Source organism: Aspergillus undulatus (genome assembly GCF_047715775.1).
Source record: "Aspergillus undulatus strain CBS 261.88 unplaced genomic scaffold BDV17scaffold_83, whole genome shotgun sequence".
Classification (NCBI taxonomy): Eukaryota; Fungi; Ascomycota; class Eurotiomycetes; order Eurotiales; family Aspergillaceae; genus Aspergillus; species Aspergillus undulatus.
This window is the reverse complement of record NW_027396687.1, coordinates 1-26,253: the sequence shown is the minus strand read 5'-3', so window position 1 is coordinate 26,253 and position 26,253 is coordinate 1. Positions and strand designations below refer to the sequence as shown.

At 52.1% G+C, this 26,253-nt stretch overlaps 9 protein-coding genes across 9 annotated transcripts; 5 read left to right on the top strand and 4 right to left on the bottom strand.

Moving 5' to 3' along the window:
- Positions 1–203: 203 nt before the first annotated feature.
- On the bottom strand, positions 204–7,888 carry pyr2 (non-reducing polyketide synthase pyr2; the record flags this gene model as incomplete). The annotated part of the gene is made up of 2 exons (XM_073763215.1): positions 204–1,212; positions 1,266–7,888. 2 exons carry the CDS (start codon positions 7,886–7,888, stop codon positions 204–206), a joined length of 7,632 nt encoding a protein of 2,543 aa, XP_073610522.1.
- A 420-nt stretch (positions 7,889–8,308) lies between these two features.
- On the top strand, positions 8,309–10,078 carry BDV17DRAFT_276350 (FAD-dependent oxidoreductase). The gene is made up of 3 exons (XM_073759324.1): positions 8,309–8,772; positions 8,832–9,483; positions 9,542–10,078. The coding sequence occupies exons 1-3, from the start codon at positions 8,471–8,473 to the stop codon at positions 9,992–9,994; spliced, it is 1,407 nt and encodes a 468-aa protein (XP_073610521.1). The 5' UTR covers positions 8,309–8,470; the 3' UTR covers positions 9,995–10,078.
- A 1,223-nt stretch (positions 10,079–11,301) lies between these two features.
- BDV17DRAFT_276349 (uncharacterized protein) lies at positions 11,302–11,883 on the top strand. Its single transcript, XM_073759323.1, has 2 exons — positions 11,302–11,437; positions 11,514–11,883. Exons 1-2 carry the CDS (start codon positions 11,314–11,316, stop codon positions 11,855–11,857), a joined length of 468 nt encoding a protein of 155 aa, XP_073610520.1. The 5' UTR covers positions 11,302–11,313; the 3' UTR covers positions 11,858–11,883.
- A 1,535-nt stretch (positions 11,884–13,418) lies between these two features.
- Positions 13,419–15,672, top strand: BDV17DRAFT_276345 (cation:proton antiporter). The gene is made up of 7 exons (XM_073759322.1): positions 13,419–13,567; positions 13,627–13,833; positions 13,899–14,024; positions 14,084–14,134; positions 14,201–14,321; positions 14,430–14,964; positions 15,028–15,672. Exons 1-7 carry the CDS (start codon positions 13,531–13,533, stop codon positions 15,457–15,459), a joined length of 1,509 nt encoding a protein of 502 aa, XP_073610519.1. The 5' UTR covers positions 13,419–13,530; the 3' UTR covers positions 15,460–15,672.
- A 118-nt stretch (positions 15,673–15,790) lies between these two features.
- Positions 15,791–16,320, bottom strand: BDV17DRAFT_296099 (uncharacterized protein; the record flags this gene model as incomplete). Its single annotated transcript, XM_073763214.1, has 2 exons — positions 15,791–16,226; positions 16,280–16,320. The coding sequence occupies 2 exons, from the start codon at positions 16,318–16,320 to the stop codon at positions 15,791–15,793; spliced, it is 477 nt and encodes a 158-aa protein (XP_073610518.1).
- Positions 16,321–19,158: 2,838 nt separating this feature from the next.
- On the top strand, positions 19,159–19,983 carry BDV17DRAFT_301608 (SDR family NAD(P)-dependent oxidoreductase; the record flags this gene model as incomplete). The annotated part of the gene is made up of 1 exon (XM_073764288.1): positions 19,159–19,983. Exon 1 carries the CDS (start codon positions 19,198–19,200, stop codon positions 19,981–19,983), a length of 786 nt encoding a protein of 261 aa, XP_073610517.1. The 5' UTR covers positions 19,159–19,197.
- Positions 19,984–20,093: 110 nt separating this feature from the next.
- On the bottom strand, positions 20,094–21,140 carry BDV17DRAFT_301607 (proline racemase family protein; the record flags this gene model as incomplete). The annotated part of the gene is made up of 1 exon (XM_073764287.1): positions 20,094–21,140. One exon carries the CDS (start codon positions 21,138–21,140, stop codon positions 20,094–20,096), a length of 1,047 nt encoding a protein of 348 aa, XP_073610516.1.
- A 485-nt stretch (positions 21,141–21,625) lies between these two features.
- On the bottom strand, positions 21,626–22,435 carry BDV17DRAFT_296096 (uncharacterized protein; the record flags this gene model as incomplete). Its single annotated transcript, XM_073763213.1, has 4 exons — positions 21,626–21,651; positions 21,734–22,017; positions 22,119–22,246; positions 22,307–22,435. 4 exons carry the CDS (start codon positions 22,433–22,435, stop codon positions 21,626–21,628), a joined length of 567 nt encoding a protein of 188 aa, XP_073610515.1.
- Positions 22,436–24,610: 2,175 nt separating this feature from the next.
- On the top strand, positions 24,611–25,598 carry BDV17DRAFT_285217 (uncharacterized protein; the record flags this gene model as incomplete). The annotated part of the gene is made up of 2 exons (XM_073760666.1): positions 24,611–24,862; positions 24,939–25,598. The coding sequence occupies 2 exons, from the start codon at positions 24,611–24,613 to the stop codon at positions 25,596–25,598; spliced, it is 912 nt and encodes a 303-aa protein (XP_073610514.1).
- Positions 25,599–26,253: the final 655 nt, after the last annotated feature.

The following is a 26,253-nucleotide window of genomic DNA, read 5'->3' as shown; positions in this document are numbered from 1 at the left end:
CATAGGGGCGCCCTTATCCCCCAAGACACCCAGTATGAGGAAGTGAAGTCCGGGTGATTTTATGTTCGGATTTTGATACTCGTACCGTGACGCAGGGCTTGAATGTGAGGAGGACGAGTAGTACTCACCAGCCGCCGACAATATATTCGAATATTACAGCATATGATGAGCGATTAGCTATTGCCTGGCACCACACTATCTAACTAATGCTTTACACCGTTTACACCATTTGCCATCTTCTCCCCATCCCCTCCGTTTGGAACAGATGTATCCGATAAACCATCCACAACCTGCCCTGTCAGCTCCGTAATTGACCCCCCGTTCAAGAAATCCATAAGCGGGATCTCAACACCCAACTCCTTGAAAAACCACCTCCGCAAGTCAACCGCAACAAGAGAGTCCATTCCCAGATCCCGAAGGTAAGTCGCAGACGAGAGCGGATAATCATCAGCAAGACTAAACTTGCTGCGGACCTTGTTCTTGATAGCCGCATCGATAATGGCCGCTACTTCCTCACGCGTCGTGGCGGATTTGAGTTGAGCCCTTACTGAACTAGCAGCCTTACCGAGGCCGCCAACATGATCTTTGTTAGCGTTGGCACGGTAGTCGACGTAGTCCCAGAGAATGGGCTTCTGGAATCGAGCGAGGTCTTCGCCGTTGTTGGTACCATCTGTACGGTAGGGCTCGACGCCGTTGATGATTTCCGGGTTGCGGCCAGACGCAGGATCCCCGGCTAGGATTGCCTCAGCGAACATCCGGTCAACATCGCGTTCCGAGAGTAGGTACGAGCCCGTTGTGGCTCGGACGTGGTTGATCATGTCGGTGCCCATGCGGGCGATGATTCCCATTCCACTCACGACGCCCAGGTGTATGATACTTCCGACCAGACCGCGTGAGCGCCGGTTGTGAATGAGACTTGCTTGGAAGCAGGTTGCAGCGGAGTAGGCGGATTGGCTCCAGTTTCCACCGATGCCGGTGAGGGACCCGAAAAGGATGAAGAATTGGAGGTCGACGTTGCGGCCTGAGAGCTCATCGAGGAGAAGGGTTCCGTCCACCTTGGGGCCTAGGTTTCGCTTGATTGTTTCGGCTGTTGTTTGCAGGAACTCGCTGTCCTCGAGGATGAGGGCGCCGTTGACGATGCCGCCAATGGGTGGGAGATTGGCTTGAATCTGGCTGTAGGCGTTCAACACCGATGATCTATCCGTGAGGTCCCTGGATTGCAAGTCAGCTTGTTGCGCTTATTCAATGGTTATATGTCTGCTTACATGGATATTGGGACAATATAAGCACCGCGTTGGGCCATTATCTCGATCCACCGTGCGTCGACCTTGGGCGTTCGGCTGGCCAGGACTATATAACGGGCACCTTTGCTGACCATCCACTCAGAGAGCGACTGCCCGAAATCACCCGTGAGGCCGGCTAGGAGGTAAGTCTTATCCTTGGAAAGGTTGACAAGAGAGATTGCGGGCTCGATCTGGGTGGGGACGGTGCTACACTGTGTCCAGTCGACGAGCGCGCCAAAGGCCGCACGCTGCGTTGAAAGATCACGGCAGGCAATCATCTCCAGGGTGCTTCCGTTAGCTGCGTTGTCGATGATGCATGAGGCGGATTGTTTGAGTCTGGCAATGAGTTGCTCGCCGAAACTCAGAGTGTTGGCGTTGCGGATAGGTCTGAGCTGCTGGACAGTTTTCTGGGGAACGAGGCACTGGATTCCTGGCAGGGCTAACTCAGTGTGAGAAGCCAGCAGCCCATAGTCTCCTTCCGGTCCTAGACGAACAGCGACCGATACATCTCGTGGTAGGGTGCGTTTCAGGAATTGCGCCGAAGCGCCGGCGGGAACGCCATGTACGCCCTCGCCAACGGCGGAGGCATGAGTGGAAATAAAGAACGGGGCAACATTGCGCTCGGCAGCAGCCCTGGTAATTGCTTTGCGCATTGAGTACCCCGACCCGAGGACAAGGAGCGATGAATTCGTGTCAGCCAGGTCAGCCACAAAGGTTGCCATGATTATCTCGGCTGCTCTACTAAGGAATGCAGCTTCCTGCTCGGTCGACACACAAGTCGGGACGTCCCAGGTCCATTCCCGCGGAACCTGCATGGAATATCCGTGCTCAGATGAGATAGCAAGCAGCCGTGAGCCAGTGTTTGCGTCCACTCCTAGTACAAGGTGGAGCGCAATCGCATTCTCTGCCGGCAGTGGGTCGAGCGTCGAATACCGAGGCCTTAGCGAGACAAACTCGTTCCCTAAAGTCGGTCGTTCCTTGTGAGTTGACATCCGAATGACATGCTGCCTACCGGACGATGGAAGCACGCGGACATTTGTCTTGTAGAGATCGACATCCTTGGTCACCCTGGTTCGAACGGCCGTATATCGGTCGTTGCCATCCGGATCGTCAAGTAAACGGGTAATCTGTAAGATACCGTCACTGTAGGAGAGTTCCAGCTCTGTTGAGTGAACATGAGTAGGCAGCATGAAATCATTCGGTATATCCGTATATACAAGTCGCATGAGAGTAGTGGCAAGAAGAGGTGCGGATGCATCCTTGCGGTCAGCAATATTCAGATACTGGTACAAAGACTTCGGATTCTCCTGGACGAGTGACTTGAGCCATCCTTTGCTCAGTCCATAGTGAGGGTATTCAGTCTCCGTACCCATGGTTACCCACAGCATGCACTTGGCTCTGGCGACTAGATGCTGCATAAAGCGTAGCCGGTCCTCGGTGAGATCAGTAAGCCATGAGCCTTCTAGGTCAATAAAACTGAGAATGGCGAGTCCGTTGGTATCGGATAGTCCTGCGAGCTCAGCGGAGTCAAGTGATGGAGCGTGAATAACGCGGGTGAAGCGAGGCTCAACCAGCGAAAACAGTCCAGAAACAAGAGGTTTGATCGAGTCCAGCATTCCCCCAAGTATAACCAGGTCGGTTGGTTGTGAAGGTAACAAGAGAGACTCGGCGCAAGAGTTCATCGGCTCGCGAAGGAGTCTTAGACGATCGTCGACAGCCTGGGATATAATGACTGAAGTGCTACAAACCTTCTCGTCGTCGCCGGGCGTGGTATAGATATCAATACCGCCAAAGCCCGTCTCCTTAAGAAGTTCATCCCAAGAATCCCGGCTGAGCATCGGACCCCATTTGCGTCCATCCTCGTGGCCAGCCCACCAACCGTCAAATCCACAGACCGACCAGCTCGTGCTGATGGTATCGAGATTGGTTACTTCTTGGATTGCCAGGTAACCCCCAGGCTTAAGCAGGCGGCGCACAGAGGTCATTGTCTCCTTCATAAACTTGGTCGCATGTAGAACATTGGAGGCGATAATGAGGTCGTAGGAATGCTCTTCGAACCCTTGGGGTATCGGATCCCGGTCAATGTCCATGGCTTTGTAGAACATCTGATCTTCATACTCTTCCAGATTAGCTTTTGCGTCCTCGAAGAAAGCGACAGAGATATCTGTAAAGGTATAGGAGTGACAGCGGTGCCCGATGCGGCTCAGCACGGCGCGGGTTGCTGACCCTGTACCTGCCCCGATCTCCAGGATCTTCATTCGAGGATAACGGAATGTGATTTGACTGCATAGCTCTCCAAGCACGTCATTCATCATGCGCATGCCCGTGTCTTCCTCATAGAACCGGGTGAGAACATCGTCTTTGCGCACCTCTTCAAGCAGCAGCTTCTCGCCGCGGAGAAAAGGGACCACGTTGGCAAATACCACGGCAGACATTCGAGCCTCTGCAAGATGTGACATAGGTTGAAGGAACGTCTCAAGCTCGTCTCTGGTGTGGTCAAGCCACTCCGGGCGCAGAATGGGGTGCTTTCCCTCGCGGGTCAGCGAGAGGACGCGCTCCATCCACGCCACGACGGTACTGCGATGCCAGTCCAGCCCTTGCCGGTCTTCCGGCGTCAATTGCTCATACGCGAACTTGACGTAAAGGAGCACGATTCGCTCCAGGGATTCAAAATAGTCAGAGACTTCCTTTGACCGAGGTGGCAAGTTCCAGCTCATACTGGGGAAGGCCGGGCCCTTGACGAGCTTGGAAAACAGCCGCCGCTCCTGCAATGGTTGCGACAGCGGTGCAATGTCAACGCCCTGCATCTGAACCAAGCCGTGCCCTTGTTCAGTGAAGAGATCACAGTCGCCGGATATGCCATCCGCATCAAGCTTTGCCGTAGCTCCCGTTGCCGATAGAACAGTACCCGCGGCACGGACGCCGGCCCTACCACAGAAGGCGGGATTGATGAGAACTGATTTGATGCGAACAGGCACCAGTAGGGTATAGATCTCGCCGTCATCCGGTGCACCAAGAGCAGCAAGCAGGACTTGAAGCGTCGTATCTAACACTACGGGGTGGAATAGTGGGCTGAGCTTCCCGCCGTCCTCCTCGATTGCAATACTATTCGATAATTCTGCCATGGACCGATCTTTTTGACGGGCGATGGATTGTAGTCCGCGGAAGGCGCCAAGATACTCATACCCGACCTCGGCCAGAAAAGAGTAGAAGTCCTCAGTTCTGAGCGTGTGCATTCCCGGAGGCGTCGGCGGCTTGGGTGCCAGGATATCCGAATCTGTCTCACCCCAGAGAATAGTCAACTGACCCGAGGCACGATTCTGTAAAGTTTCCCCGGTACAAGCGTCGATATCGAATCTCGCAGTAGTCGTGTGACTTGATTTGTGCTCTTGAATGCCAGATAACCTGAACAACGTCTCCACCCCCACAGGATCATCTTCGGGAAGCGTGATTGCCTGCGATATTACAAAGTCTTGAATTTTGACAAGACGCATCGCGGTAGATCTCTTACTGGCGAGGATACCGGCAGCTTCGAGAGCCATGGCGATGTAACCCGTTGCTGGAAAGACTGCACGAGACAGTACTCGATGGTCACTTAGCCAGGGAAGTATGTCGTGCTTGAGATAATTGTGCCAGCGTAGTTCATCCTCGCCAGCATTCGGCTCCAAGGAACCAAGAAGCAGGTTGGGAGCCCCTCGCCTCAGTAGATGCTGCTTGACCGGCCGCTTAAAACAATCCGTTGGCTTTTCGTGAAGAAATGGGTAACTAGGAAGTCCGTTGATCGGTTTCGGTCTGAACGAGGGGTCGAATTGGCGGATGTAGCTCGCAACATCCACTGCACTGGGCCCAAGATAGCCCCATAAGCTCCCGATCGCAAGGGCCATCGTTTCAACTCCGTTGCCCCCGCGTGATAGTAGCCCGAGGTACGGCATCTCCATCTCGCCAGAGACGACAGATGAGAGTGTCTGTTGAACGGGGCCTTTGAGAGCTGGATGGGGCCCAACCTCAATCATCACATCCGGACTGTAGCCCTCACTCACAACGCCCTGGACTGCTTCACAGAAGGAAACGCGGCTGACCATGTTTTCGATCCAGTATTCACAACCTAGAGAGATTGCGTGATCCGGCAGTGTGATTTTGACCCCTGGATACACACTCGAATACCATTCGGTCGCCGTTTGTGGAATCTGAACTTCAATATGACAGTTCTTAAGGGCCTTCCTGTACGGTGCAGTACAGGCAAGCATATGGTGCGAGTGATAGGCTGTATCAACACGAAGTAGCCGGGCAAACGTCTTCTTCTCCTTCAGTTGTTGCTCCAGCTGGGAAACAGCATCTGCATCCCCAGAGAAGGTGACACTCGCGGGAGCGTTGCTTGCAGCCAATGCAACGCGGCCTTTGAACTCGTCGCTTCTACACACTTCCGCCGCTTCCTCCGGGGATAGCCCAGCCGCCAACATCGCTCCCGGCTGATGAGTCTCTGAACAAGCCTGCGCAGCAACAAGACCCCGTAGATACGCAATTCTGATCGCATCACGCGCCGTCAAGAAGCCTGCCGCATACGCAGCAGCAATCTCACCGGAGGAATGGCCTATAACCTCACTGAACTGAATTCCGAGGGACGCGAGGAAGCGGACAAGCACAATCTGCAGAGCGGTGCACAGTGGTTGCGACAGGTGGGCCTTTTGAAGGTCTGCAGAGGAGCTTTCGAGTTCTTCTAGAAGGGAGAAATGGGGTCGGTGTATGTTTGACAGAGTGTCCAGGGAATGCTGAAGCTCCCCCATCCATTCCATTGCCTTGTCTGAGGAACTAATCAGGTCATAGCCCATTTGAGCCCACTGGGCACCCTGGCCGGTAAATACCCCAACAATGCGCTTTTGGCCTCCTAGATTGCGCTCCGTGACGCAAGGTAATGCCTCGTTCCGTCTTGCCGCTTGCAATGCACCTGTGACCTTTGCGAGCAATGCCGCATTGTCAGTGGCAGAGAGCACCAATCGGTACCTCAAAGCGGATTTGCGGCAGAGGAGAGTAGCTGCAAGATCCATTGGGAAAACAGCCGGGTTCTCTCGGAGGTATTGTTCGTACGATTCCAGGACAGCGACCAGAGATTTGCCAGACGCGGCGGAAAAGGTAAATGGGAGCAGCATGGATGTAGCGCGGGTATGGCCGTTGACCCCATTGGTAACACCGTTGGTAACACCGTTGGAAACACCGTTGGAGACACCGTTAGACGCGGCATTGGAAGCACCGTTCAATAGCTTTTTAGGCTCGTAGCTCTCAAGGATTGCGTGTGCATTGGTGCCGCCAAAGCCGAACGAGTTGACCGACACCCGCCGAGGAACCCCCTCCGGAAGCGATGGCCACGGAATCGCCTCGGTGGGGATTCTTAGATGCCTTGTGTACGCTTTCAAGGCAGGATTCAGCGATTCGAAAAGTGCGTTTGGCGTTATCATTTTGTTTTGAATGGACAATGAGGCTTTGATAATGCCAGCCAGGCCAGCCATGCCTTCAGTGTGACCAACGATGGTTTTTATTGACCCAACATGTAAAATTTCCGTGTCGTCGACCTTGTGCTGTTCGTCAGTTTGAGGGGTTTCACCGAAGAATGCCTGGTGAATGGCAAACGCTTCCTGAGGGTCGCCGACCACTGTTCCCGTTCCGTGAGCCTCAAAGAATTGACAGCGATCTCGGGGGGTGCGAGGATCGAGGCCAGCGCGAGCATATGTGCTGTTGATAAGGTCCAGTTGCGCAGTACCCGATGGGATTGTGAGGCCCTGTGTGTGGCCGTCCTGATTGACACCGATGGCCCTTATGACACACTCAATTGGATCATTGTCAGCTACTGCGTCGGACAGTCGTTTGAGAACAACAGAAGCAATACCCTCGCCGCGGGCATATCCATTAGCTCCAGCGTCCCACATACGGCCGCGCCCATCAGGGGATGACATGGTCATTTTTGTGATAACGATATAGAATGAGGGACTGAGTATTAGATTCGTACCGGCCGCAATAGCAACGGGACACTCGTGCTGCTGGAGAGCCACTACTGCCTGTTGAAGAGCAACCATGCTAGACGAGCAGGCAGTGTCGACTACCAATGATGGGCCATGCCAGTCGAAAAAGTAAGACACTCGGTTTGCGAGGATGCTGCGCGCTGAGCCCGTTGCCGCGTGGCTTGGAACGGATTGATGGTCTGTTGCAAAGAAGTCGGGCCAATCCGTCCCCATTTGGCCACAGAATACTCCGGTAGATGAACCCTTGAGCTGGTCTATGCGCTGACCAGCAGCTTCCAGAGACTCAAATACAGTCTCAAGCAGTTGTCGTTGTTGCGGGTCGATCGAGGCCGCCTCGGTAGAGGAGATGTTAAAGAAGGCGGCATCGAAATAGCGTGGGTCCTCTGTAAGGAAGTAGCCCTCCTTCGCGTTCAATGTCCCCGGGTATGTGGGATCCTCATGGTAAAAGGAAGAGGCATCCCATCGACTGGCAGGGGGCACTGACGCGACATCGCGGGGCTCCTTGAGCAGATCCCAAAGACGAGAAGGGGTGGTAGACTGCCCTGGGAATCGGCAGCTGGTTCCGATAATAGCAATGGGCTCAGCTGTCATGACGCTGGAGACGAAAGGCAAGAGACGGTGTGGATCAATGAACTTGTAAGGCGCAATCGAGAGTAGAAACAGTAGTAGTGATCGAGCAGTAGCGTACCATGAACCCTGGGAGATCTTCCAATGATAAGACAGCGCGGACACTGCTCCTCATGTATTTCTACAGTGGAATTTCCGACCATCGGCGAACCGCACGCAGACACATTCAGTGATTTGGCGAGGCCGGGGAACTCAATACCTCGCCGACGCAAGGATCGAGATCCCTCGAGGAGCAAAGACCGAAGCAGGTACGCACGAAGACCAAAACGGTTCCCTTCAAGCAGGCCGGATTATAATTTCAGCGTTGACCTGCATCAAGGCCGTATTATACCCCCTGCTCTCCATCCATGGCCTTGAGTATACGACATCAGGCCGTGCGTAACGGGAATGGCCTGCTTTCGGATCTTCCAATGCCGACCTACTAGGAATATTCTCCAGGGGGCTCGCTGTCCGTCAATTTAAGGATGACAATGTGGGTTTCCAGTTGAATCCCCCAACATTCCACTGAATCAAGACTGATTCATTTTCGACCTTCTCGTGGGCATCATGAGCATTTCCAGCAAAGATTCAGGCCTGCGTATCATTATCATTGGGGGGGGCATCACTGGCCTTGCACTCGCCCATTTTCTGGAGCACGCAGGCATTAACTTTGTCCTGTTGGAGAAGCACCACGATATCCTAGCGAATTTCGGAGGCTCAGTCGGCCTACAGGCAAATGGCTGTCGTATCCTCGAACAGGTTGGAGTCTACGAGCACCTGGAGCAATGGATGACAGCCACGGAATTCATTAGGGCACGTCTTCCTGATGGTTTTACATGGGTATACCCTTCCCATTTGTATACATCAATGTAATGGCTTTATGAAAATCCTCCTTTCTTATGGAACAACACTAACTCAATCATGCCAGGCTTGGATATCCGCTCTTTATGATAAGACGCACCGTTCTTCTCCGATGTCTCTACGATAGCCTGAAGGACCAATCCAAAATTAAGGTCGGTTCGAAGGTTCTTTCCATCACTCGCACCGGCTGTTCAGACGGGCCCTTATCTGTCACGACCGCTGAAGGAGCCCAGTATACCGGGGATATTGTCGTTGGCGCCGACGGAGTCCATGGCATCACTCGTGCCGAGATGTGGCGGCTGGCCGAGCCCCAACTTTCTGAACCAAGTCCTGAACATATGACTGTCGACTACATGTGTATCCTTGGGATCACCCAGCCGGTCGAATCCTTGGCCGAGATGATCAGGATGAACGGAATTTATGGCACTTTCTACAAGCACGTTGTCTGGATTGTCATTCCAAACAAGGACAACAGCGTCAATTGGTCTGCTCTTATCAAGCTCGACAGGACTTATGCTCATCCAAATGTGCCCAAATGGTCTCAGGAGGAAGTGATGACAAGATTGGAGGCCTTGGAAGAGCATACCCTAGATGGCACTCTCAAGTTCCGGGCTTTTTGGGAGATAACTGAATCCATCTCGTCTGTTCCGATATATGAGGGGATAGTTCAGACCACAACTCTCGGCCGCATTGTTTGCATTGGTGATAATGTGTTCAAAGTAAGCATTCTCCTGCTTTCCCTTACCATGCCCTGGGCTCCTGGTAACATCGATCTAGATGTCGCCTTACCTTGCTGAGGGTGGTAATCTGTGTCTGGAAAGCGCAGCCATTCTTGCCAACACTCTGCGCCGACTGAACACGCCGCAAACCAAACACACAGAAGCGGAGATAAGCGCTGGGCTGAGAGATTCCACAGCAGCACACATGGCCAGGCTTCGGCGAAGGTGCGCCGAGTCCTATGTGCTCGCACGCACAATAGCCCTGGAAACTTGGACTGGCTGGTTCTGGTTGCGCTATTTCGCGAAGTACACTGCAACCTCTGCATGCTATTACATCATGACCTTCCAGGATGCCGGTCCTACGTTGGACTATCTTCCAATGCCAACTCGAGCGAGACTTGCCTCCAAGCGCCTGGAACAAATGGTGAAAAAGCGGAGAAGAACTGCGTGGCTATCGTGCGGAGTTGCCTTTGGAGTGATATCCTTGTCCTTCTTGTGGTTCCTCTCCTGATGCTGTGGGTCATTTCGTCGAAAATTCCCTGAGGGATTGTTCCCTATACCGATACATCCCATTCTAGCAATACGTGCATTTAAATCTAAATACATTCAAATGAATGAGTTTGACAAGGCCCGACAACGTCAGCTACGTAATCTCTTCCTTCGTGCTTTATGATTAAGACTCTCATACATGACTGCATCAGCAATGCCAAGCAGGCCCAATCGCCAGGTCGTGCTCCTCTCTCGACCGCGTTACAAGAGGCTGGGGCAGTTGAAAACATACCGCGTGTCCATTGAGCCTGATTCAAAATCAGACCCGGTCCATGAGGGGTAATGTCATGGCCTATGTATTGAAGGAGATCAACGAGAGCCCGGACTTGGCCTGGGCAAATTGCGACGTTGTAGTTCGGGGATTCGTGGGCTTCGAGGACGCTGCGAAATCCGGTTCCTCGGGCTCGCTGCTGCCTCGTGCTCTCTCCATCGTTTGGTAGCGTCGTACACGTCCCGCCCATTTGGGACGGCGTGATGGAGGGATACGGCTCTGCAGATCGCGGCAAGGCCCCCGACACTCGAACCGTTGGACCTCTCTTGCCGCATCCCCGATTTTCGCTAGTTGATTCCTGCAGTATCTGCATTGTAAGTTAGTTTATCAATGCAACGAGACAGTCGATACGAGCACCATTAGGATCAATGTCTGCGTCCTGATTCGCTGCTCGCTATCGGGGACCACATCTGTGGCATACCCACGGATGACATATTTTTGCATTGGTTGGGATTGATAGCGGCGATTTTTGGTCCTCCCATCGTCCCAAATCAGGAAAAACAAATTTTGTGCGATGCCAATAGAGCGGAGAAGAGTGATGTCCGACGCCCGACCCTGGTAATCTGCGCTGCATGAAGTGGCACGATAGGCGCTTGGGGATAGGAAAACGGCCGCCACGCCTCCCCTAGTTCCTGCACGAGCTCGCTGTCGCTACAGTTCGAGCGCTGCTGATGTTTGTTACCCCTCTTTGGCGATTAAGCCTGATTTTAAACTGGTTACAATATATTTCATCACCGCCAATGCGTTGAAACGGTGACGTCCCAACCGCGACCCGACACGGTTTTAAACTGGACCTCCTACAAGGAAGTAATATCAATTCAGACGTAGTCAAACTCGAAGCAAAGCTCCGAAGCCGGCTGTCCAGAGTGATACTTCGGGTAGTAGGGCTACTGCGGGTTTGTATGATAGGCCTCCATATTTGCCTGCGCGCAAAGAAACATATGCGTATGAAACCCCGATTTCCGTTTTCTCTAGGCAGCTTCGTCCTGAACACATTCCCTGAGCCACGCATGAATAGTCTCTGGTCAAGGCAATACTCTGCAGGTCATCTCCACACTCTTTGTTACATTCTACAGACACATGAAACGCCTACGCATTCCCAGTTTCCTTGCCAGGCTACCGGCGGTGGATCAGGTATGGCTCCTTTCCTCTTCACCGAATAATGAGCGAGGACCAAATGAACCTGAAAGCGGAAGCTTAACATTTACAGGAAACTGGCAAAAGCGCCGCCCCTGTATACTCTCGTCCAGGCCGCGAAAGCCTCGCTCTGGTCTACATCACCGCATAGCGCCTCAATGCTGCTCAAGCAAAGCTCAATGCCCAGTTCCCCCATGTAAAGATCGAAGGCATCGTTGCAGATATCTCGATCGAAAAACAAACTTCGCCCCCTATCAAGGCCACCGTCGGCCGATTCAAGGGCATTGCGATCTCCGTGCACAGCGCCGGAATCGCCCATACCCCAGGCGTGACTCACGAGATGCCCCTGGAGCAAGGGCAGAAGGTGATCTATCTGAACCAGACATGCGTTTTTTCTTTCCGCGAACTCTGCCATAGGGTAGATATTGGAGCAGGTATATGAGTTTCACGGCCGACGTCTTCCATTCCAATACTACGATGTTAACTGACGGTCCTCTACGAACAGTGCCAATGAGGCCAGCGGTGTGAAAGGGACGATATCGTCAGTATCTCGTCTATGTTCGGCCATACCACGCTGGGTACTCGAATTGCTGCTACTGCGTATAACATGGTGAGTTTTCCGTGCACAGCCCCTCTCCTGCTTTCGCTCCTTGTGAGCCAAGGAGACGGCTGTGCTGACGAACGGCACATTTTCAAGCGATAATTGAATGACCAAGATAGTATGCCACACTCTTTCAACCCTTCCCAGCCGACATAGGTTAGCCCTAGTAGGACGCCAAAGTTCTACGCCAAGCATGGTATCCATATCAATGCCATTTGTCCTGGGTAAGTACTTACCCTTCCAGCCCTCCGCCACCGGGGAAATTCGCGGCTAACTGCCACACAGCTATATCGGTGATGCACTGTTTGTTGGTCCAGCCTTGGCGGCTGGTATGTTGCCGTTCGAGATTGAGCGGGTGGAAGACGTGGCAAACGCGGTTTCGTTCCTGACTTCGCCCATGAGCAGCTGTGTATATGGCGAGGCATTGGTAGTGGATGGCGGCTATTCCGTCTAGTGATCCACTGGTTTATTTACGCCCCATAAGGCGCCCTGCACTTTTGCAGATGCAGATCGCGATTGGACAGACGATCGCACTTGGAGTACCTTGTTCATCAGTAACTCATTGAAAACCTGTGCTGTTCATGTGCTTGTAGTAGAGTTTTAGAAATGCAGCAATGAATTGAAGAGAACGTTATAGTTTGCGATGTGATGGTCGCTTGACCTGACTCATCGAATACGAAGTGACCTCCTGTCCAACTGACGCTAATGAGGACGATTGTGCAGCTAACTCTTTTGATGTTGGACTCTCTTCTCGGGAGAGGTGCATTGTAAATATATATTGTAGCACGGAATCGCCTACGAGCATGGGTAAACCACGCACAAAGCAGCCATTGATGGTGGGGGGGGGGCCAATCTACCGTAGTATCCGACACGTAGAGCCTCAGTGGCGATGAGTATCGACTTAACACAGCAATGCTCTGCTAAGGGTGTGAATGATGCAAAAATCCAAGGTTTGTCGCGGCGCTCGGGTAGTCAGCCACATTTCGCGAGATTTGAGGATTCACATCTCAGGGGAGAAGGAAATTATATCGCAGAACAATGCAGATTCGCATCCGGCACCGCCTCTGCACTGGCAGTTGTAATGCTGGCTTCAGTCCAGTTACTCTGTCAGGTTATGACAACCAGCTTTATAAACATCAACTGCATTCGACCGAGATGCTAGAGGATACGAGTAAAACAGTAGAAGAGAGTTAGAATTAGGACATAGTTGACTATACTATCTAGTATCCATTTTCCAGAAGTAAGCTACCGTGGCGTCATTCCAGATTATATAATGCCAAGGGAGGTGGATCAAGGGCCCTGCCAACCGCTGCTCTCAACCATGCTCCAGACTGGAGACCCCAGACGAATGAAACTCTGTTTCTGTAGCATTGAGTTCATAGTTAGGGCGATAATACACCGGGAACACGTGATAAGATCCTGCAGGTTGACGTTAAAAAAATTCTGTTGCCTCTTCGCTTCTGCATGAACCATACATCATCCTTTTGCCATGGCGGGCGGTTTTCTCCCTTACCACGAGCCAGGAAGTATGTCTACCTGCTACCCATCTGGTCAATCTCATATTCAGCTTCTAACCCGGATGCAGTTGTACAAATCTTAATCATCATTTCGTTCTTTTTCATTCTCTCCTTGGCAGAATGGGCGTCAGCCAAGATTATCCGCGCCGGCATCATCGGCCATATCGCGGTTGGCATCATCTACGGGAAACCTCTCGCTGACATCCTCGAAATGCATTGGCAGGATACATTCCTTGCGCTCGGCTATGTTGGCTTGATTCTAATAATCTTTGAAGGTACTCGGATCATTTGATACTTACTTCGTCCCTCCAATGACACTGACCGTGTCTTCACTATGTAGGCGGTCTTAGCGCTCGCCTCGATCTTCTAAAGGCGAACTTGGTGCTTAGTATGCTCGCTGCAGCCACGGGGGTTTGTTTTCCCGTCGGCCTTTCTTACCTGCTTCTCTATCTTGGGTTTGGATATGGTGAGGCTTAACCTGCGTATGTCTCAACATGCCCGCGAACGTGAAGCTTATTTCTTTAGGTGCTGTGGAAACTTTTATCATCGGGGCAGCGCTGTCTGCAACCTCTCTTGGTAAGCTGGAGCTCATTTCATTCACTGTTTCAAGGATCCTGTCGGCTGTGTGCTCACAGTACTTAGGTACGACGTTTGCGGTGATTTCTTCAGCTTCCAGCACTGTAGACCTCGCACAGACTCGAGTCGGCTCTGTTCTGGTTAGCGCAGCTGTTATTGACGATGTGGTCGGACTTGTCATGGCAAGGTTTGTAATCTGGAGACTCCATATCCTCTACCCCGGCCCGGCTTTCGCTGAGCGCATTCAGTTGTTTCTCGCGAGCGGAAACTCGTTACTAACAACACATCCTCACAGTGTTATTGGAAACCTCGGAAGTCTACAAGGAGGCGGCGACGTAAACTTGGGTTGGCTCATCGGACGTCCCATTGTCGCTTCAATCGCAATGGCAATCGTGACCCCAATCGTAACAAAATGGTTCTTTGCGCCAATATTCCGGCGCTATATCGAATACCACTTTGCGCGATTCGACCACATCTCCAACATCATCCTGATGACTCTGTCCCTGTGCGCATTTATCGCCATTGCTGCATATGCAGGGACATCCGTTCTCTTCGGTGCATTCTTGGCTGGTACATTTCTCACATATTTACCGAGCAAGCATCCCGAGGGGCCGTTTGTCGTTATGAGTCGAGAGGAGGGGGAGGAGAATGAGGACAGGAGCCCTACTTTCGTGCATACTTTTGAGCGATATCTAGTGGATGTACAGAAGTACCTTATGGAGCCTCTGTTCTTTGCGAGTATTGGCTTTGCGATCCCGTTCGTGCAACTTTGGACTGGGAAGAGGATATGGAGGGGTGTTGTTTATACTCTGTTGATGGTTTTTGGCAAGGTACAGACTTTAAGCCCCTCATTTGTGTCAAAAATCATGGATTGCTAACGGCTAATTCTACAGCTCGTTGTCGGAATATGGATACTATTATGGGGCTGTGGTTGCTTGCGCAGGAGACAGCAGAAGACTCGCGGGAGGAGTCACAATGAGAAAAAGGATCGGGCTCCGGCAGGTGAAGGGAATACCGAAAGTCGAGACGAGGCCACAATCTGGCTCTCGGCTCTACTCTTGGGTTCGGCAATGGTCGCGCGGGGCGAAATCGGACTTTTGATTATCGAGATCGGATATAATGAGACGTCATACCTATCTGAGGAGGGCTTCATCACTGGAGTGTGGGCAATATTGCTCAATACCATTATCGGGCCTGTCACGGTTGGTCTTTTGGTCAAGTTTGCTGGCAAGCGTATAGGTGAGGGTAAATGGGGGCTTCAGATGCAGCAGTCTGCTATGCCGGCGCGAGAGACCGAAACATCGACCAGGCAGGAGTCTGTATGAGCTTGGTCGATCCGCCGGTGGAAGTCAGCCTATGTTGGGCGGACCGGTGTATACATTTGGTTTTTACGAGGGGCGGTCCTAAGGTGGCAGAATTGCGGGTTAGGTGTAATCCTCGTGCTCGTCCTAGACAAGTTTATCAAAAGTCGATAAATTTATATAGAAAACACAAAAGTGTGCCATCATGTGTGGTCTTCCTGGCCAACTTGGTCTTCGCCGCAATTTTCACAGTTTTTACAGGGTAGTCTTTTCCAATCAGAGTAGATCCGATACGCAGACTCTCTCTATATCTGTGAACATAGTCTCTACGGCCCAAACAGCATGAAGAGTGTGCTCATACATTACCACCAACCAAAACCAGCTTCAGGCATGCCCGCAGATACGATCTCAGAAACAAGACCCCTCCTCCGTCGCCAGCAACCCATCCTTCGACCGAGAGACGTGCCAGAGCTATCGAGATTCCGGGCCCTGAGCTGCCGTAAATAACTGCGTTGGTCGTGAGACATTTCCGAACCGGACGTTTTTGCGGCACTGGGTCAAGCGCTTGCCGGATGCCGCAGTATATCATGACGCAGACGCGGGTTCCGAGTATAATCATGCCGACTATTAGGCTGCCGTTACCCTCGTCGGTGGTGTTGTTCGGCATGTTCAATGGATTTCTTGGGTTGGGGGGTAAAGCGTTGTTGTGAGCAAGCAAGTCCGGAGATCTTCTGGGCCGTAGGAGGGTGACGGGGATAGATAGGATGTAGGGAGGTCCGGATATGCCGTTCCTATGATAAGTTAGGGTACTGATGTGTTCTGTAAAGGTTGGGGGAAAGTGTACAAACAGGCAAAGAGCTGGTGCGTCGGTGGTTTCTGAGGCATTAGGATGGAAGAGGGGATCTGGATTCCCTTTATGATCAAGTCCTGGTTGCTCAGGTGCTCAGCATTGCGCCCCTAGAATCCCTGTCCCTGATCTTTCAACGTACACAGCCAGCTGGGCTTGCCCTAATAGGTCACTGACGTCAGGATCCGAGCCCACAGGAACGCTGGAGTAGATACACTTTGTCTGATGTAGTCTAGTTCTGTGCGAGGTCCAGTACGTGCACACGGGTCTCCAAGAGAAGTGATATCATAGCTAAATTTGAAGCTCTGTATGATAGGCGGCGCGGGGCTTCCTTGCAACGGTGTGGATCTGGAGGGGGTTGGACAGTGGTGGTCGCTCATAAATCGGAGTCGTCTGGAGCTACCTGAAACAAGAACTAGGTACTATTGTCAAGAGTACGCCGTATCTATCGAGTCCAGTATTATAAGTCTGGCATGCGCTTCGAGTGCAAGGTGAATATGCAGGCTGCCCAATCGCAAGCAAGAGAACAGCGATATTGGCGGGGGATCCAAAGTGCAGCAATCATAAACTGCTTCCCACAGTAAGCTTCTCTAACACCTTTTTGTTCCTAATGGCTCTCTTCTGCCCATCTGATAAGCTATTGCTGGACAAGTCAAAGGCCGGAAGATCCCAAGCCGCGTGGCATCATCCCAAGTGCAGGCAAGTGGATACCTATGCCAGGGTCGCCCCGATGATCTGCGATAATGACAGGGTTGGTGCGAGGATAAGCTTTCATTGAGTACATTATAATATCTACGGTTTAGACACGGTTTACCAACTACCACTTACTGGCCAAGGACCGAGCCCCATGTTTGGTAAGGCCTCGAGCCCACCAACCCTGAATGAGCGTACTCGGACACTACCCTATTTTGGCTACAGTTGTGGTGGGTGTCATAGTGCTAATATGTTAATAATCCACACGATCGTATAATAACCGAGCCCTATCAATGCTTGTTTGTATTTTCAGAGCCCTCGTCGTCGCCGTCGCTGTTCTCCCCATAGGGTCTTGCAAGAAAAAGTCATCAAAGTCATTGGACGGTTTGAGACTACGTGAGTGGGTATTGCATTATTACTCTTATCCCGGTTTAGTGCATATCTAGTTATCTACAAAATACACTATGCCCGAATGTCTTGAATGTCCGTCTGGCCGGAGACACGAGCGCAGTTTACTGCCTTTCTTCACGTCCCTGGTTGCCCATTCCAGTGCATCTTTTCCGGATCGCTAACCCTCCATAGTTCACCAGGATCCGCTGTGTGGGACGTCATCAGCACCAATTTCACAACTAACTGGAATGTGCAAGTCATTCCGTTGCTCTCGGGACCGACTCTTGGAGTACTGCAGCCCCTCCATCAACGCGACTATGCCGTCATCCACCACTTTCCCAGCCACGTGCTCGCCGGCCTACTGGGATGTAGGGCTGACATCCTCAACGCCTGTTATCACGCCCTCTCCCACAAGGTCGTTTCTTTCCACGGAAACAGGCATCGCCACCAACTGTAAGTGGCATCAGACAAATACCTTGTTCAAATGAAAATTAAGTAAAGAAAAAGAAGAAACATTGATCATGATACAGGTGACACGTGCTATACTGTCTAAAAAGAGCATAGCTGCGCGGGCATCGTTAGCAACTTTGGGAATTTCACACTAGACCAATTCTACATGTATGTGCTCCTACCACTCCCTCGTTCTCTGATACAAGATACGGGTTCCTAACATAAGCTTAGATGGAATCCCGCCGTCGGTTCAAATTGCTCCAGCCTTCAGCTAGGTGCGCTCAAAGTGATGCTCCTCCTCGCCTTCCAATGATCCATCACTAAGCCCCTTTTCTCCCGCAGGCTACGATGTCTGCATCGGAGTGCCTGATTCCGCCATCTCCGCCACACCAACCAGCACTTCCACCGCAGACGCGACATCCTCTCCATTGATGCCCAGCACGGTGGCCGATTGCACTAGGTATTACTACGTAGTATGAGGGCATTGAGAATAAGTACGGGATTACTGCCGCAGAGGTAAGCTAACAAATTCGACGCAGGGCGAGGCAAATCAATCCCTCCCGCAGGAGTCCCGATAGAAAGGATGCAGAGACTGGCATCGCATAGTTCGGCAAATAGAATCACTACATTGGCTTCGACAGCGCAAATCTCGGGCTTGATACGTGTATTTGTGTTGGCGTCGGATCCGGCGACACCACGACGACAGCCACAGTCGCGGAGAGTGAAAGTGCGAAAACTACCACGTCAGTGGGACTACTACAACCACGCATTCGCCGGCTTGGCATCGAGCGCCGGTACAGTTATGTGTGGCTTCGCTATGAAAGTGAAGACCTGAGGAATTTTAGACAGCTGGATACACTTTGATGTGGTTTGCAGAGACGAGCCGAGGGTTTGGGACGAGGCTTGGGAGTGTTGTTTTTGGCCTTGTCCGAGAATCAACATACGGCTTATCTCTAAGGATACGAGGGAGGTCTGGACTGGCAGTGATATGGATGTCCGGAATGCTGCAAACAGGAAAATTCGGTGCCCGCAACGTCATCTGGATGAAGAGTGGTTCAGTCGTCAATATTCAATATGGTCCAATTCCCGTGATAGTGGACAATGACATTCAATTCTGTCTTGCCCTTAACCGATCGGGTACCGTGCCACTTGTACCATATGGTAGGATCGAAGCGACTTTCTGCAGCGGGGTCTCGGCTTCGTTATCACGGTGGGAATCGGCATCCTTGCCGATGGCACAGGGCAGCCGGGGATGCATCCGAGACCCGTCAGTTGGAGAACCCCCGCTATATCAGCGACTGGCGTTGACCAACCTTCCGCAACTATATGATCACGGCTATCGCAAGCACTTCTGCAATTGTGCTTTGATCACTGCACGAAATATGGCGTCCAGATCACTTGAAGGCAAAAACGCAATTGTCACCGGTGGATCTCGCGGCATCGGCAAAGGAATCGCCCTTGATCTCGCCCGCCGCGGGGCAAACGTCCTTGTTACGTATAACTCATCCCCCGCTCCTGCTGAGAAAGTCGCATCTCAGATACGGACTCAGCCTGAGGAGGAAAGCAAGGTGGATGCATTCATAGTGGAAGCAAGCGGGACGGATCCCAAAGCACCAAAAGCCATCGTCGAGGCTGCGGTGTCACGGTGGGGGAAAATCGATATCATCGTCAATAACGCCGGCGCGAGAGAAGACTACGCGTTGGAAGAAATGACGCTGGAGAACTGGGAGAGTCAACTCAATACAAACTTGCGATTTCCGGTCTTCCTGATAAAGGAGGCAGCGCCGCATTTCGGACCGGCTCCGCGCATCGTGAATATATCTAGCTCCTACGCCGTCGATGGCCATACAGGATCGCTTGCGTATGTAGCAGCCAAGGGGTCCATCGAGAGTGTGACGAGGTCTTTTGCGCGGGAGTTGGGACATAAGTATAACGCGACGGTCAACTGTGTGCGGCCCGGCCCAGTGAATACGGAGTTGTGGGCGAGGAGTATTCAGGATCCGGGGGTGCAGAAGGAATGGGAGCCGACTATTAAGGGGACGCCAGCTGCGCCGAGGGTTGCAGAGGTGGAGGATGTTGCCAATGTAGTTGGGTTTTTGGTTGAGGAGGGGAGTCGCTGGGTTACGGGACAGGTTGTTAATGCTAGTGGGGGGTTGTTTTTCGAGTGAGATCGTGAGCTCTAAGGCCTATAGCTTCAGCTGTTGAGAACGATAGGTAGAAGACGTTATGTGCCGTATTGGCCTTTCCGTATCTAGGCTTCATCGTTGAGATACGAGACTTATGAGCTGACATGCCACTGATCCCCAACCCTAAAGCCCAACGGGAACGGATCAGTCGAATCCAAGACCATCTGTTTGTACCCCGTTATCCAAGCACTCCCTTTTACAGTTGGAAGCACAGCATCGTAATCTCCCACCTTCGTCGTCCCGCGGATGTGGCAGTCAAAGGTACTCCCAATAATACTGCGATGCTGGAACACCTCGCCAACGCCCAACTGCCCCCTCGCATGCAAAACTGCCATCCTGGCACAGCTGCCAGTACCACACGGGCATCGATCAAACCTCCCTGGAGAGACGACCACCGTGTTAACTGCGACCTTGTCCCCGTCAGGGCCCTCCCGCATGGGCTCCGTAAACTCCAGAATGGTAACACCCCTGATCGCGTCATTCCCCGGGTGAACGGGGTTATAAACCTCCTGCACAGCCCTCTTAATCCTCTCCCCAATCTCAATCAACCGCGGCCCATGCCGATTCTCAATCGAGAGCCCAACCTGCGCAACATCAACGAGCACATATATCATCCCGCCCCATGCAATATCCACCTTGAGCCCACCCAACCCAGGAACATCAACTTCAAAATCGAGTTTGAACACAAAAGCAGGCACATTATCAAACGCCACACTCTTACATTTCCCACTCTCAACATCACATTCTGCACTAACTCTCACCAGCCCCGCAGGCGTATCAAGCCTCACCTCCGTAACGCCATCTTTCATCTTAACCATCCCCGTCTCAAGCAGCACCGTCGCAGTCGCAATGGTGTTTCCCCCGGACATAGGCGGGTAATCCTCGCTCTCCATAATGATGAAGCCTACGTCCGCGGCTGGGTTGCAAGGAGGAAGGACAAGGTTCGTGCACATGGCGGGTCGGCCGCGGGGCTCGTTGAGAAGCAACTGTCGGATTTCGTCACGGTTGTCCCGGAAATGCACCATTTTTTCGTACATGTTGTTGCAGCGGGGCGCGTCTAGGACGCCGCCGACTATTACGTCGCAGACTTCGCCGGCGCAGTGTGCGCCGACGACGTTTAGGGTGCGTTTGATCGGCATTTTGGTGTTTAAAGAAGAAGACGGTCGATTCTGTATGAGATTTAGGATAAGTAGTTCCTATGCTCTTTTATGTTATGGGGGTGACTTCTTGGTTTCCAGTGTATCGGGAGGCATCCCGGTGATAAGCATTGACCCCGCACGTTCGACGTGGGGGTGCCCTAACCTGCTTGCAGGTACATTTGACGGGGATCATAGCCGTGGGAGGTCTGTGAGTGGTGCAGGAATATAGATCTCGCCCGGTGAAGAGTTGGGTGTGAATTCTGATATTCTCGGTTTACCTGGGAAATTTCAGTATGGTAGGGACACGTCTTTCCCTTCCCGCCTAGCCCTTCTAGAAGAGAATTCTTTAGGGACTATAAGTAAGTATCAGGTAGCCATTCAAGCTCTTATTCAATAATAGGGGAAAGACGCGCTTGTCCATGCTCTATGTACAATCGAGTATCAATGCTATGAAACGCCAACGCTTCAGTCCGAAAAGTATGCAATCACAACGCACAGCTCCAAATCGAATCTATTCAATTCAGTCTAAACCATAGCAACAGCAACCCCAAGCACAACCGCAGCCGCAGCCCCGGACATCCCACTCATCCTACCCATCGCACCGTTGTCAGGCCCATCCGTCTCCTCGGCACCGGTGTCGTCAGTCTTGGTGGCCTGGGCGCTGCCGTCCTTGGTAGTGGAGCTCGTCATAGTCGTAGGCGTAGGCGACGCAGATTCGTTTCCAAAGGGTGGCTTCGAACTAGATCCGGTCTCGGTAGCGGTAACTGTAACCTCGTAGGACAGGACGGAGTCCGTAGATGTAGCCAGCCACTCGCCGTCAATACCAAGCGAGCAGGTTGCGATTTTGTCATCATACGAGCAGGCTACGGTGCCGGTTCTAGAGAAAAGCAAATCACGTTAGCGACCTTGCAATTCACCGAGTTCGCATTTTATGGTGAAAATGGAGGGGATGGGGAGCGGAGAGAAGGGGAGGCTCACTGTTCCGCCTCAGCAGCAATAATTGTAATTGAGGAAGGAGCCTGAACGAATGTTGCGCCGCTGGGAACTTCGCAGCTTTCGGTGACGGAGTCGGCGCAGCCGATGGAGTAAGTTGTTGTGTCGGAGTTCTGGTGCGAATGTTAGGGTCAGTATTGACTTGCGACTACAGTTGGGTTGCGTGGACGTACGGATCCAATGACTTTTCCGGCCAGGGCTTGGCCGTCTTCGTTGTCGGGGATGTACATTGTGACGACTTTGTCGGCGGCGAGGACGCCGGTTAGGAGGCTGAAGCCGAAGAGGAGGGTGTTGGAGCGCATTTTGGATATTTGCGGTGGGTAAATGAGGTAGGTAAGGTGGTAGAGAGAAGATGTTGTGGTTGAATATCTTGAGGTTGACGAGATTGGCTGTTTTTGAGCGTGTTTGAGTGTGATGTTGAAGGGAACAAAGAGAACAATGACTTCCCGGTTCTTAATATATCCTCATTAAGCATACCCCAATCGAAGCTGGATTTGCTAGTAGATATTGTTGAGCTCGTAAATTTCCGCGCGAAAAGCTCAGCCCTGGCAAATACTCCACGATGACCCCCATACCCAACCGCTTCCGCCAATTATTGAACAAAAAGTGGAAACGAAGCATTTGCGGCTGAAGACGACTTGTCCACACAAATACCACATCGTTTGATGAGAGTCCCACTTGGTTCCTGTCTACAGAAGAAAACACTGGTTCCGCTGCTTCAGCCCCTTTGCTAAGCTATTTTCAGGCCAACCTACACCCTTGGAGAAAACTTAGCAAATTCTCTACGGCCAGTTCCGCATCATGCTCTCAGGGCTGAGTCCGTCACATCCTGACTCGTGAAGGAAACTGGCGCAGATCTCCATGAATAGCAGCAGGGTGGAGGAGCCTCGGTCACAGGATCCGGATGCCTTAACACAGCCATGTCTCGGAGGGTAACGGTTGCATTCCGGGACTTTTCATTGCGTTTCATCTCAATCCAACTAACCACGACTATCGTGATGTGATCGAGAATGTGAAGGGAGCGGGGTCCTCAGAAGATGTAGTAATACAATAAGGCTATGTGCGACTCGACGCGGCTAAAGACCCGGGTACAGTGTTTGTATGTCATTAAGGAAATTTTGGTTCCTCAAAAAGTCCTGCTCTGATGAATTTACTGAACAGATTCAAAGACTCGTCGGTATGGAGTGTCAACAGTACAGTATCTTTCGCATGACCACTCCAAGCGACTTTATTGCAAGCCAACACGTGGGGGCCGTTATGCACCATCAACAACCAGACCGACTAGCAATGCAGTGCAGAAGCCCCTGAAATGGACCGAAACCTCATGTCCAAGAGTCAGGCGTCCCATCGGGTCATATGTGCGCCGTCACGATGAAACCTTCGGGGTGAGTTCCGTGAAATAGATCGCAAAGCGCGAGGGCAACTGAGTATTCTGTTGTGGAAAGCTCTTGAAACCGGCCTCTCCCCACCGTATCTCTGATTTTGCATACAATCAGCACGACCCTAGAGTCGAGCACTTTATCTCCGATTCCTTGCCGAGTGTAGAGGCGATCTGAGTCCCGCCCAGAGCCGTAGGTAGGACGATCCCCGCCGTGCGTACCCCACAGGTCAGCCGCAATATGGCACTGCTTACTCTTAGCCATGCAGGTCCGGGATCAGGCCTATTGGGCTTCCTGTCTTGTGAAAAATTGACTACGTACACCCATGCACCCGTCTCTCACAAGACGTCGCTTCCCTCGGTGTGCCCCGGATGTGACTTTCTGCAAGGCACTCCTCTTCAAAGGGCTCCACAAACATCCACACAGACTCAGCCCTGAGAGTGAGAGCCCCAAACCCTAGAAACAATCGCGAGTGGTACCACCTCAATACAACAAACACCCTGCTTCGCCCAAACACAATGGGGCTTGTCAGGTTCGTAAGAGCTTTGTGCTGCGCCCTGGCAAAAATGCCTATTAATAAAACCAGGGACTCTAACGGATCCCCCCGACTAAGGCTCTTCATCGGTCTTAGCTCCCCCTAGTGCGCAACTCAGCTGCCGAAACAGGCTGTGCATGACTGTGCCCTGTTTGGCTGGCACCGGTTTGTTCCTGAAGGATCGGCCCCGTAGTTTCTGGTTCGAGCAAGTCGAGTTACATCGTCGGGCCCTTTGATTACAGGCTTGCTGCCAAGATCTGGGGGCCGAGGGCGCAGCACCCTTCTGCAGATCTGATTCGTGTGGAGCGTATTGTATTGCGGGTGCATAAGGCTTTGGGCGCGGAAGGCTGACTGCAGTCTGGAGTGGACAGCGGTAACACTGCTGGCGTGAAGGTGAAGGATGGGGATCCTGTAGATGCAATCTCGGCAATACTATATAACCCCCCCAAGGTCCTTGCCTAATTGACGACCACATCATCAAGCTTTCCAATCATCCTTACGGCAGTACAGCTAGTCTAATCATTCCTATCTGTTTATTCTTTTCTTCTATATACACCATCACAATGACTATGAACAAGTCCGTCTTCTTGGCTGCCGCCCTTGCTGCCATTACAAACGCGCAGCTTGACAAGCCTGCCCTGACCGACAACCTTGACTACCTCCTTGATGGCAACGTCGCCAACCTCCCCTCCAACGGGGGTCCCTACTGGGGCAAGTGGGAGGATGGCCTCATCCCCGCCGACTGCAAGAGCATCGCCGAGTCCCAGGGCCTGAACCCCACCGACTTTGAGGTGTACGATATCTTCTTCGACGACGTAAGTCTACCTCCCTGCCAACCAACCATTTCCCCGGCCCTCGCACAAAGCCATCATCTAACCATTCTACTTACAGTGCCAAGATGGCTGGTCCTTCTGCCGCCACAAAGACTCCTCCGACTCCTTCGAAACCCTCGTCGACACATTCGGGCGCGTCCCCGTACGCATGCGCAGCTGGGTTCGTCACATTCTCACCATCCCCGGAAACAACTGGGCCTTCAACAGCAACGGCAACATCGCCTTCTCCGGAACAACCAGCAGCAACCTCGATGTGGCGCTCCACGAAACCGGCCACAGTCTCGACCTCCTCGGCGCCTACGGCGACGGCGCGCTCTCCTCATCCCAGGAATGGGAGGACGCGTACAACGCTGACTCCAACGTTCCGGATAACTACGCGCAATCCAACCAGGTTGAGAACGTGGCGCAGAATACGGTTGTCGGGATCTATGATAAAGTTGTTCCTGGGGGGTTCCCTGGTGTGCAGCCAAACTATGCGAACATTCAGAACCAGTATACCCTGCTGCAGGATAAGGCCGGGGAGCAGATTATTCCTGGCGGGACTTGTGATCGTCATCTGGAGAACTCGGATACTGTCTCTATGAGCGGGTCCAGCTCCAAGCGTGATGTTCGTGCTGCTAAGGCGAGGGCTGCTTCTCACGACTCTGCTCTCAAGGGCAAGTACAGCAACATTGTTAAGGACTTTAAGCCCTTCAACTCTCAAGACTTCCACCACTAAGCGGCTGTGTCCTATGACCGGCCCTCAATTGAGGTGCTAGGATGGGCTCTATCAGGATTTCCTTGCTTCCATGTCTCTTGGGTTATTGAATAGCTCTGTTGCATTGCATTTTTGGATATACCGGAGTGGTTGGGGGTGAGTGGAGGCGCGCGGGGTGGTGGGTGATGCGTTGCAGCCAGGAGTTGGGTGGTCACATACTGCATAGATGGAATTTTTAAATTTGTTATTTAATGTACATAATGTGTTCTGAATAATCCTACGTTGCATACTTCCCCCTAAACGGCATGTGTACACAGGTCACGCCACCTCAAAAACGTGGACGCGTGACACTCATCCCCTTCACATGACCGCCAAGTCTATTAATCAGCAAGAACGTGACACGCGACCTTCTTTCATACGAAACCATTTTTCTGAATTTCAATTTCGCTTTTTATTTCGTAAAGCACTTAATATTACAAGTGTTTTCTAACTGGTTTCCAACTGATTATTTTTTTACCATGAGTACTCAGCAGGATTTATTTGAGTTCGACGATCCTGTCGAATCAAGTCCAAATGGGGAATCTAATATCACGGTATCTATCTTTATAAAGTACCTGGTAACTGATTACTAACCACTTGATGTGGCGATAGGGTGGTCCAATACAACTTACAAAGT

Excerpts from the sequence above, each read along its gene's own strand:
- BDV17DRAFT_276350 (XM_073759324.1), top strand. The coding sequence starts at position 8,471 with ATGAGCATTTCCAGCAAAGATTCAGGCCTGCGTATCATTATCATTGGG. Across the intron at positions 8,773-8,831 it reads TCCCATTTGTATACATCAAT|GCTTGGATATCCGCTCTTTA; the intron begins GTAATGGCTTTA and ends CAATCATGCCAG. Across the intron at positions 9,484-9,541 it reads TTGGTGATAATGTGTTCAAA|ATGTCGCCTTACCTTGCTGA; the intron begins GTAAGCATTCTC and ends ACATCGATCTAG.
- BDV17DRAFT_276349 (XM_073759323.1), top strand. The coding sequence starts at position 11,314 with ATGAATAGTCTCTGGTCAAGGCAATACTCTGCAGGTCATCTCCACACT. Across the intron at positions 11,438-11,513 it reads GGCTACCGGCGGTGGATCAG|GAAACTGGCAAAAGCGCCGC; the intron begins GTATGGCTCCTT and ends TAACATTTACAG.
- BDV17DRAFT_276345 (XM_073759322.1), top strand. The coding sequence starts at position 13,531 with ATGGCGGGCGGTTTTCTCCCTTACCACGAGCCAGGAA. Across the intron at positions 14,135-14,200 it reads GCTGTCTGCAACCTCTCTTG|GTACGACGTTTGCGGTGATT; the intron begins GTAAGCTGGAGC and ends CACAGTACTTAG. Across the intron at positions 14,965-15,027 it reads TGTTGATGGTTTTTGGCAAG|CTCGTTGTCGGAATATGGAT; the intron begins GTACAGACTTTA and ends CTAATTCTACAG.